The 11905-nt window shown below is 36.7% G+C and overlaps 1 protein-coding gene across 6 annotated transcripts in view; it reads right to left on the bottom strand.

Moving 5' to 3' along the window:
• Nucleotides 1-5977: 5977 nt before the first annotated feature.
• The window catches only part of st3gal3b (ST3 beta-galactoside alpha-2,3-sialyltransferase 3b), a 56976-nt gene continuing 51048 nt past the window's right edge, over nucleotides 5978-11905 (bottom strand). For all 6 annotated transcript variants that reach the window (XM_039676177.2, XM_039676173.2, XM_089131391.1 and 3 more), the window contains 2 exons: nucleotides 10959-11105; nucleotides 5978-8411 (listed from right to left, as the gene is read on the bottom strand). In XM_039676177.2, coding sequence (XP_039532111.2) covers nucleotides 8322-8411; nucleotides 10959-11105 — 237 coding nt within the window. In that variant the 3' untranslated portion in view covers nucleotides 5978-8321. The remainder of the gene's footprint in view (nucleotides 8412-10958; nucleotides 11106-11905) is intronic.

Raw genomic sequence — 11905 nt, 5'->3', positions numbered from 1 at the left:
ATCAGTTAAAAGGATTTCACAAGCGGCACGCTCGCTCAGATAAACTCATAACCTTCTCATTTTGGGACTCCGCTAATAAATGACAGACTGAGAATTGAACAGACACCAAGATTGAACAATTTTCAATAAAAACTAACCAATAATATGAGAAGATTGTTAGAAGTAAAGTTTCTTTATAGGGCTCTGTCAGGTTCTTCATATATCCTTTAAGGGGTTCCCATCATTTTATGATTTAAAGAGCTTATAAACATACTTTATCACTAGAAAAAAGTTGGGTAACACTTTACTTGAAGGGGTGTGAACTGACATGAGACTTTCATAGTCATGACATGACACGTCATGAATACGAAGCAGGTTTATGACAACTGTCATTAAGTGTCATTCACTCAATTATGACCTTTTTTAATGCAAATATGACTTTGTTTGAGATGTCTTTGTTATGACAACTTGACATAAACCAAAACATCATAATATGTCAGTGTCTTGGTAATGACAACTTGACATTACCAAGACAACATAAATTGTCATAAATATGTCATAAACATGACAGCAGATTAATTATCAAACTTAAGAAACCACTTAGCTTCATGAGTTAACATTACATTAAACTGTCTTGTGGTTGGCTTTGACAGTGGCTATCATGAGGCCATTATAACTGTGTCATGAATAGTTTTCTTTACCTCAACTACAGTGGTACTAATTCAATTTGTCATTAAAACACTGTAAAAAGGAATGCGCTTTATCTAATCAAAAAAAAAAAAATGTGGCAACAGATTACAAGTAATATTATTAATTAAATTTAACAATTGAGTAATAATCAAATAAATTCCTTAAAATGTAACCATTTAAAATGAGTAAAACATACACCCCCCCCCCCCCCCCAAAAAAAAACAAAACAAAAAAACAAAACAAAAAAAAAACCATACATTTAAGTCACCATTATGGTGATCAGTGTTTGTTTTAGGTTTGTTTTAAAATGAAGGTTTTCTCCTTCGGCAATTCTGCCTGTTAACATCAGGTGTCTTTAATGTTGGCAATTTAAAATAAAGAGTTCTTAATTAATCTTTGACATCTGTCTGTTTTTCAGATTTGTTTTTTTTTTTTGGTGTAAACTTTACTCATTTTAAATAGTTAACTTTTAAGGAATAACTTGATTAATTATTACTCAAATCCAATGTTGGGTAAGTTACTCTAAAAAAGTAATTAATTACTAGTTACTAATTACCTCTTCAACAGTGTAATTAGATTACTGTACTAATTACTCTCTCTAAAAGTATTTAATTACTTTTAATTACTAATTACTTTCAAAATCCCATTTCAATCTCAACCAGCTGAATAATACAAGGATAGACATGAATCTGTTTTAATTCTTTCAAATAAATACTATGAATTATCCTTAAACTGACCAAGGTGGAGAAGGTTACATTATAAAAACATACTTTTTAACATCAGACAATACATTTTGATGTTAAACCCACTATTGTTTTATGTCTGATCTCATGACATTTCACACTTTTTTCATTAATATTTTACAATAATTCATACGAATTTGTACGAGTGCGGTCGTCATATTTAGACACCTCATAAAATGCATACGAATCGCTGTGAGATCGGATTGATCTATACACAGTATTTACCTCAATTACATCAGAAGTAACTGTAATTAAATTACAGATAAATGAAGAGTAATCGCTTACTTTACATTTTCAAGGGAAAAGTAATTAAATTACAGTAACTAACACTGCTCAAATCTAATTTGTTCAATTTAATTAATAATATTGCTTGTAATCTGTTGCCACAATTTTATTGATTAGAAAAAGCATATTCATTTTTACAGTGTATAACCACAAACAGGTTATGATGTATTGGTTTATGTCAAGTTGTCATAACAAAGACATCTCGAACAATGTCATATTTGCATTAGAAATGTCATAATTGAGAGAATGACACTTAATGACAGTTCTCACAAACATGCATAAAACCTCCTTCGTATTCGTGACATGTGCCATGTCATGATTATGAAGGTGTCATGTTAGTAAGTTGAAATAACCTGTTGAACTTGAAAGTAGTATCATTTTAGACCTTAAATTTGACTCACAAACCTTGTTCTTTTGCACAATTTATTTCTAAGAGGGGCAGCAGAATAAGGTAAATGTGTGGCGTCGAACAACTCTACGATATAAAAAAAGACTTTTTGAAGTTGTAAATAAAGCAAAGATAATAAGAGTATTATTATTAGAGTATATGTTTTACAAGAAAACTATATTTCCAGATTTGTATTTTAATATTTCATGCTCAATGTGTTACTAGCAGTTTCGTTTTAATTATTTCCAAATTTCCAAGCAATTTTTGAGCGAAAATTGCTTGTACACCTTTTTTTTTTTTTCCCAGTGTAGATGCGACAAAAAGACGTAAGGAACTTTCTTTTGGAAGGTCTGGACTTCAACTACCAAATGAAAGTGAATAAATATGGTGGTGTTTAGAAAGAGGTCACCATAACTCCATCTAGCATTCACTTGACTCTGAACACGTTCAGGTTGAGAGCTTCCAGACTGACATGCAATATGCACCAATCTCATGTGTCACATCAAGCGAACAAACCACAGGTCAATGTAATCGCCCAACAGTGGGCTGTTCTGTGGTTGATGGACAATTTATGGGCAGTTTCTCTCACCTTTCTGAATTTATGAGGTATCAGCCAAAGAATTATAGGTTGGACTGCTTATCTACGGGGAAACGCAGCTGAATTTACATCTATCAGTGTAAAAGCACCGAATGATGTGAGTGAGTTCTCGGCTCCATTAGTAATGTGTGAGAGCTTGTATTGTATTCAAGATTTTTTGGGTGCAAAGGGACTGTTAAGTCATCTTAAAGGGAACTGCCAAAACACAGAGTGCAGTTTTTCTGTGCCAAAATGTTTAAGGTTATATCACTGGCCTGTATTTTCAGTGAAACTTTCATTACCGCAGTCACTTTAAAGGGCCCGAGTGTCACCCTATCAGAATACAGTTATAACATCAGCAGCTGTACAAGCCCAGCTGAGAGCACGTCCCACTGTCGGAGGTGTTCTTCTAGAGCCACACATATGAAATGAGATCCTAGTCAATGTTACACTTGAGCATTTAAAGAAATAGAGAAAAGGAGAGAATCAAATAAAGCAATGTTATCCCTCACTTTGCTTTCACACAGTCTCTCTCTGCTGGGGCGAGGGAAGGTCCTTGCTTTTCTCCCCGACTGAACTTATGTTCCAAGTTGTAAATGAAACCGTATTTGCTTAAAACCCCCATAAAATAACCTATTTGCATAAAATAACAAATGCAAATAATAATATTTAAAAGAAGAGCCAGAGGGGGAAAAAACTTTAATGTAATTGGATTTAATGCCTTAAAGGAGTAGTTCACTTTTAAGAAAACTTTTGCTGATAATTTACTCACCCCCATGTCATCCAAGATGTCCATGTCTTTCTTTCTTCAGTCGAAAAGAAATTAAGGTTTTTGATGAAAACATTCCAGGATTTTTCTTCATATAATGGACTTCAATGGGAACCAAACTGTTCCAAATGAGAGTTTCAGTGCAGCTTCAAAGGGCTTTAAATGACACCAGACGATTAATAAGGGTCTTATCAAGCGAAACGATCGCTCATTTAAAAAAAAAAAAAAAAAAAAGTTTAAGTTTTATAAGCTCAAATGCTCGCCTTGCTCTCTTGTACGTTCGTGACTCTCCTGTTCGATCTCGTTCGTCAAAATGAACAAATCTTTTTCGTGTCATTTGGTTCATTCAACGAACGAAATGAACAAGTTGACTTGGGAAAAGATTCGTTCATTTTGATGAACAAGTTAGAACAGGAGAGTCATGAACGCTCATCACACCCTAACCCTAACAGAGCAAGTCGACAATTTGAGCTTATAAAACTTAAACATTTTTTTTTTTTTAAATGAGTGATCATTTCGCTTGATAAGACCCTTATTCATCGTCTGGAATCGTTTAAATCCCTTTGCAGTTTGCACTGAAACTCTCATTTGGACCTTGAACCGTTTGGTTCCCATTGAAGTCCATTATATGGAGAAAAATCCTGGAATGTTTTCATCCAAAACCTTAATTTCTTTTCGACTGAAGAAAGAAAGACATGGACATCTTGGATGACATGGGGGTGAGTAAATTATCAGCAAAAGTTTTTTTTAAAAGTAAACTACTCCTTTAAGTCGAGTGCACACTGTCCAGTTTATAATAGTCTTTCAGGATTGTTGCTTGTCAGACTGTACGAACATGATCCTTGCTGTAAGCCATGTCACACTGCAAGATCTCTGTTGTCATAAATGTCAGACGGAACAGCAGTCAAGACACATTACAATGGACACACGCAAGAAAACTCGTCCGGAGTTTTACATCATCAATCAACGACACGTTCGGTGACAGTGGGCAGCATTACACGAGGGATTGAAATTCTGAAGAAATCTCTGTTAGTTTTGGTCCAAAATCTAGCAGTAATCCAAATCACCATACATATTTTTTTTAAAAGAACAAAAATCACAAGCTCTTTCATGGTAGGATGGAAGTAATGAATCTTTAATGACTTAACTTGACACAATTTTTTATTTTTCTCAGGTATCTTACATGACACAGATAGTATACCAATGAACAAGGGTTCTCTTCACCAGCTTCTTATTTTTGTTTTCAGTACTAAGCTTTGAAAACAAGACTGTAGGTTAGACAGCACTCTATATGTCCTGGTTGACCAGTGATTTGGCAGTGGTTTTGACAGCAGGTCATTCTGCAGGATGCTCTGTTGAGTCCTGGACATCTACTTCCCTCCCTGGAAAATCCCAATTCATCATCATAGGAAGGTCTATAATACAGTGATTAATCACTTCTGGATCACAGCAGTGATCAATCAGCATGACTCTATACATTGAACCTGACTGTGCTGATTCCATTACATATCCATATTTTTTTCCTCACAATATTATTTCTTTGCAATTTTTATATGTCTAAGTGTAAGTTCATTAAGTTCATTGATAAAAAAAACTAAATAAGTGGAATTTTTAAAGGGATAGTTCACTTTGAAATTAATTTTTGGTATGTTTTAGCTTACCTCAAGGGCATCCAAGATGTAGGTGTCTTTATTTCCGCAGTAGTTTCAATTTTGATATTTTTAGGTCAAACCGTTGGTGTCAATCAGTCATATAATGGAGGTCTATGGGGTCCACCTCAAAGAGCATGCACAGAGAATGACTCATAAATTTAAGTACACATTGACGGCCTAAGACACGAAACGAGCGGTTTGTGTGAGAAAACAAACAGTTTTTATATAGATTTTACCTAACCACAGCCACTTTCAAGTAATCTGAGGGTACAGGCGCTTCGTGGCTGTGGTTACAAGAGGTAAAAACGATATATAAATACTGTTCGTTTTCTCACACAAACCGCTCGTTTCGTGTCTTAGGCCATTAATGGGTACTTACATTTATGAGTCATTAAATCATGTTTAATTTGGACTTCTCTGTGCATGCTCTTTGAGGTGGACCCCATCACAACCCCTCTTACAAGCTGTAATTATGAACTCTACGAGGACATGGACACTTTTTAAAGGGGAAAATAAGGTAATTGCGTAACTACGACATGGCGTGAACACACCTAAACTCTGCAGGACGGTGAATTTGACACCACTGTAGGGTCATGTGGATGCTGGAGCCTATCCCAGTGTCTCGTATACCCTAGAGTAGACGGATGACCAGTTGATCACAGGGATAACAGCCTACTCTCACACTTCCACCTATGGGCAATTTGTGTCGAATAATGTTGAGTAAAGGGTTGTTTTTGGTTTTATAATGTGATTTATTTGTAAGGCACACCAAATCTGGGTGATACTCCTATTTGACTTATTAACCTTTTCCTGATAATGAGCCATGAACCTTCAATTTGTGATTTAAATATTCTTCTTAAAGAAAGATACAGATGAGACACAAAGGTCCAAAACTCAATTTAGGGCAAAAACTGCCCAACACATTAATTTTATTACAACTTGAAGATATATTTATATTATATATATATATAAAAGAAACAATAACACTTTAGTATTTCCTTCTAACTCCAAATGATCATCATTATAATGCTGATTGGTGGCATACTGCACAGTGTAAATGCACCATTCTACAAGGGCAAAGAACTATTTAAAATGTCTTTCAGTTAGGAGGTTGACATGACGACTCCTTCCTGTTGTGGGATCTTGATGAACTGAGAACCAGGTGTAGTGTAATATGATGAACTCTGATGGCCAGTGCAATGCTAGGTGACCAGCTCTGAAAGCTCACAGCTCAAAATATATAAATCCATAAAGCACTGAAACAGTAGGCCTACTCCTTAAAATAGCCACCCAAAAAGTACAAAACCAACTAAATCTCTTTTGTAAATATCTGTGACTTTTCTTATCTTGAAGTGCATTTAAAAAAAAAGCCAATGGTTCTTCTTAGTGTATTGGTCTGAATTCAGGATGGCAGTGTACTATTACGTCAGGTGATTTAGAGGTCTGTCTGAACTAGGGATGCACCGTAACTCGTTGCTTTACTACCATCGTTGAAGACATCAACTAGCTGGTCATGAATGTTTCCCGAAACTGTACTGTCGCAAATTGGTAGTTCAACCACGTTGGTTAATGATGTCACGCAGGTGGTGGAGTAATAACTCATTTTAATGAATCTGTATGAGATCGAATTAATGCTATAAATTACAGACAAGGCATTTGAAGACTATCTCTTATTTTTCTCAGTTATTTAGCTTAATTTCCAGATTCAATCATAGGCTTGTTCTCACTAGCGCATGTTCACACTCTTCAAAAGCGGTGCTTAAAATCTCTTGACAAGCTAAAAGACGTACAGTAAATGACATTTGTATGTATTCTAAATAAAAGCCAAAGAGATTGTACTGAGTATCAGATTGCTTATTAGGCTCAAAACAATGATATATGAAGTCCAAGTCTTGCAAACAAGACACTCTGCTTCTAACCACAGGTCGAGCTGTCGTTCCAACCAAACAAACTTGCGAAGCTGTTTGCGAATGATCGTGGAAGTATTGTTTCGGGAAACACAGACTTGTTAATCTACGCTGATAAAGACCATGCTTTTGGGAAACACACCCCTGGATTGTATCAGCGAAGATGGACATTTTTTTGTCAGATCAGTTATAGATCCGAATCCGATATTGTACGTACCATGGTTGTTTCTGTTTGGACAAAAACAAAGTTTCCACAGATCACCACAATGGCTTAGACGGGTCTGTGTTGAAACGCTGCTGTCAATCAAAAACCGTGGGTGGAGCATCCGACTGCGTGACGTCACACAGTCGAACGGCTCGATTTGAGGCAGGGAAAAACATATACGAAGATTAAAACAAAAACTTGAAAAAGTGCATGTACCATTATATGACCCCTTTAACAATGTAGCTTAGTCTTTACTGCCTCCTTTTTTTTTTTCTTACAGATCCCAAACTTTTGAATACTAGCATAGAATATGTATGCATGTATCTGTTTTTTTGTTTAATTATACTGAAGTTGTGTTTTTATGAAGCTAGTGAGGAATCCCAATAAGGAAAAACAATTCAAGTTTTGTAATTAAATAGGAAAAAATATGGTATCTGTGCATCCCTAATAAGTACTCAGTCTCCCACCTCAAGTAAACTGTAGTGTGTATTTATAACAACAACAAGTTATTTTGTAAATGTGGCTTACATAAAAGAAAGGGGGAAAAAAGCCTTCATCTATTCACCAAAATAAATAACTTAGATAGATATTGAGCTCCTTTCCTCAACAAAAGAAGCTGTAATATAATGCGCTCACATTCAGGAGATAATGAGCCTCCTGTGCTCAGTAGAAGGGCTGAATCAAAGACCTGCCTCTGCCCTTCCACACACTGTGGCAGGATACGCAGGAGTGCCCCGGACGGAGAATCACGTGTGAAGGCAGGGGCCGTAGCATTGAAATGCACTGTAAAAAAAATCTTTGATATTTACACCGTTCATACATTCAGGCAGGAGAGGAGGGGCGTCTCCTCCGTTAGAGGTACATTTGGCACAATCAGATAATGTTTCGACTCGCTCCTCAAGCACATTGTGTTGGTCCCCTCAAAGTCTCCACTCCAAATCTGTACTCCAACAAGGATTGACTTCTGAGATATTGAAGAACCCTTCAACGTTCCACTCAGAGGAAGCCTGTCGGTAAGAAGGCACGTGTGCAATCGCTCCCACCTCGGAAATTACGCTCTTCAGTGTTGTCTGGTCCAGGGTTTCCGCTTTCAAGTTCTCCAAGGAAGGCACCTACCTTGGGAGGTTCAAATCCCATTGGTTAAGTCTGTGATGATGTTGGCCTTCACCAACTTGCGAAGAAACTCCTTTTCCTTTGAGATGTTGTGAGTCCAAGACTGTGGGGGAAACAAACAGCAGTGTCATTTCCTACTGAATGTGGCCGACTCTTCATGGGACAGTCTGTCCTTTTATTCTCATTATACCAAGCATGTTAGTCTTGGAAGCAAGATTTGAACTATTAGCATTCAATTTGGTGAATACAGCAACTCAAATTGATCGAAGCATCCATTCAAACATGAAGGGGCATATCACATCATTCACAGCTTGTCCATGACATTAAGATCATGGATAAAACATGTTTTTCTTTAATCAAGGTTGATTTCATACAAACTTATAGCTTCAACAGGAGCAAAAACCTTTGTTTCAAAACCTCATTACTCGTGGTCGGTCTACCTCGGATGGTTTAGACATTATAGCTGATAATCTACATCGAGAAATACTGTTGACCGGATGTTCTGTATTCATTTCAAATATCAACAATGTTCAGCAACGAATTTGAGAAATAACATACTGCACCTTTAATAGGAATCAATATGTGCTTTATAGACCATTTTGCAAGATGTAAACAACACTGGTCCAGAAACACTTCCTGTTGCAGTTTGTAACCGTTTTCTTTATTTCACATGTAAAGAAAACATCTTAAAGATGTTTGTTTAACTTTTAGATTCAGTTTTATGTTCTGTTGGTTGTATTTTATCCCAGCTTATGTAGTAATAAAAAACTGAAACAGGAAGTGCTTCTGGACCAGTGTTGTTTACATCTTGCAAAATGGTCTATAGATACTAACAACGTATGCATGCTAATAATAAGCAATTAGTTAAGAGTCAGAATTGGACCCTAAACTAAAGTGACACTGAAAAAAAACCATTTGCCTAGTGTTGATCAGTGTTGTTTTTTCAACAGATTTACAGGTTAGCGAAGGTCAGTATCAATAAATGATAGAAAGTTAGATTAATTCTTAGTTCCACAGCACTTTACATCCACCACTATCTTTTATTACAACAATAACAGAGCTCTGAATCACAGGAGAGGGACTGAGTGTGGTCTGGGATCAGAGAACTGGAGCTGTATTGACTCCTGTAAAAACCATCCTCCCTGGTTTTCCTTTAATATCCTATTGTTATTTAATGTGATTTTCAGATGCAGAACGCCACAGCAGAGGATCCACTGGCCTTTCAATGCTGGATGAAACCAGAGCTTTGGGTTCCTGTGAGAGGCTCTAGGTCCGAACGGGTGCGACCCAACAGCTGCCCCTGACAGGAGGTTCTGGGCCTGCTGGGGCCGTTACATCAGGCCAAAAGCCTCTCGTCAGAGTCTCTGACTGCTCAGCCCTTGTGACGGATCACGTTCACAAAAAACCCAGCAGATCCAGGAGTAAAGTTTCACTCTTCGAAAGAGAGAAAAGGGCACAGGCCAAAATGAATGCTTGTTTAAGAGTCTCCTCAGGCCGAAATGCCTTAGGGAGAGAGAATCTGAAACAATCTCTTCCTTATGCCTCAATACTTAAAGAAATAGCTCTCGGCATATGGGGTCGGTAGTATTTGTTTAAGTTATTGAAATAAGTCTCTTAAGGCCATTGCAAACTGAGTCCGAAATTCGCATCCGAAATTTTCGCACGTAAAAAAATAAATAAAATAATAATAATTCAACCTCACGTTATGTCAATCTCGCTTGCACAAATCCATTTTGTACTTTTGTGTTTTTTCCCCGCAAAGGTTTAATAAATACGCATCGGACAAATTTTTAGGCTGACGAACATGAAAAAACACATACGAAAATTTCATACTCAGCGTGCAATGGCCTTTAGTCCAAATCCAAAGATTATCTGTGTATCCGATTAGAATCTGATCTAAAATGACTGACTGTCCACATTTGTGCTACGCAACTGTTCAGATCCGATTAATGTCTCCAATGCCACTCTTTAGTTTTCTGGAAAATTTGCATTGGTTTCCATAGCCCCTTTCACACAGAGATTACGGAAAACACACGGATAATGTGACCCGGCATTTGTCCCGGGATTGTTTGATTTCGGTTCATTCACACTGCCAGTGATTTGCCGGGATCTGTGAGTGCGTTCACACACAACCCGTAAAGATCCTGGAAAGACGCATGACGTCAGGATGAGACGTGTGCTATGTAACTGACATTACATAGCACACAAGTCTTAAACCGTCAGAATACAGGCAGCAGGAAGTGAGTGAGTTCTGCATGAATGCTACCTGACTGTGATTTGACAATCACAAGTGCCAGAGCAGTCAGGAGCTAACTGTGCGTTAACAGCTCTGTTTTATGAGTGTGCTTTTACAGCCGTGGCAAATGTGAGCAAAAAGGAATTTTCAAAACATAACAACAAAGTTATCTACATATGGACTGATCAGAGAAAAAAAAAAAGTAGCCCAGGACATTCTGCTAATGACATCATTGTGATTTTCCATAAAGTGAACGGATAAACAGACATTGTTTAAACAATGGTCTGAACTGAGCTCACAGTTCACTTTATAGAATGTTGTGTCTATGCATTAAAACATCTCCGTCCAAAAAAAAAAAATCCACAGTACTGTTAGAAATGTTTCAATTTAGAAGTTAATTTGACATTTTGTTACCTCTTTTATGGCAGACATTTTGACTGTTTCGTAGTAGTGCAAGGGTGCATGAGGGGTGTTCATGTCATAGCCAAATCCAGCCACGGCGACCTCATCGCAGTTATGTAGAGCCATCGTTATGGCGACGGTGCCCAACGTTGGAATGTTCTATGGAAAAGAATGTAAGTTTAAATTGGTAACGTACAATAAAGCAGCATTTTTAAATTTCATCAAGCATGATACTAAGAAGATAATATGAATGTCCTTAACCACAATATAATATCTTGCGCCTGTTTTGCGAATAGTAATGACAAAACATTGATTCAAATGATATGTTAAACTAAATAAGAAACAAGAAAGTAAAATGTGTTGCTCGTATAATATTAAATGAAGTCCTATCATGCTTTGTTACATGATTCTGATTGGTCAAATGCTCCATTCAGCGGTATGTTATTCTCTGATAACCAGTAAAATCTGATAACACAGGCTCATCCGGGTTACTAAAGTTGGCGGACTCTGCACTTTATGCTTGCAAGGGAAGTTTTTTCCTTGTGGAATTTTTGCTTAAAACTCAAATATTTTGAGTATAGCTATTTAATTATATCATCCGGTATTGCTGACTTACTCTCTCGTTTCATACAAACTGCCATTTTGAGAAAAAAATAAAAGAAATAATAATACACTGTACACTGTAATGAATTATAAGAAAACAAACAGGTAAGATTTCAAAACAGTTCTCATCTCCATAATAATTTATGTGGTGAAATAATGTGTAATAAGTGGTATGACTGTATACCGTTTTGTGTTTAAAGAGCTAATAAAATATTTCACCTCATATCAATATTTAATGTCCAACTCTTTACTTTATTGTATCTCCAGCCGGTTGTCATGGCAGAATAAACCCTATCAGAGTAATGCAAGATCCCTTTCTGCTTCGTGTCGGGTCCTGATCACACTGTGAGAGTATA

The sequence above is a fragment of the Pimephales promelas genome, chromosome 5, assembly GCF_988280905.1.
Source record: "Pimephales promelas chromosome 5, fPimPro1.hap1.1, whole genome shotgun sequence".
Taxonomy (NCBI): domain Eukaryota; kingdom Metazoa; phylum Chordata; class Actinopteri; order Cypriniformes; family Leuciscidae; genus Pimephales; species Pimephales promelas.
The sequence above is the reverse complement of the archived record's forward strand: the minus strand, read 5'-3'. Positions and strand labels throughout refer to the sequence as shown.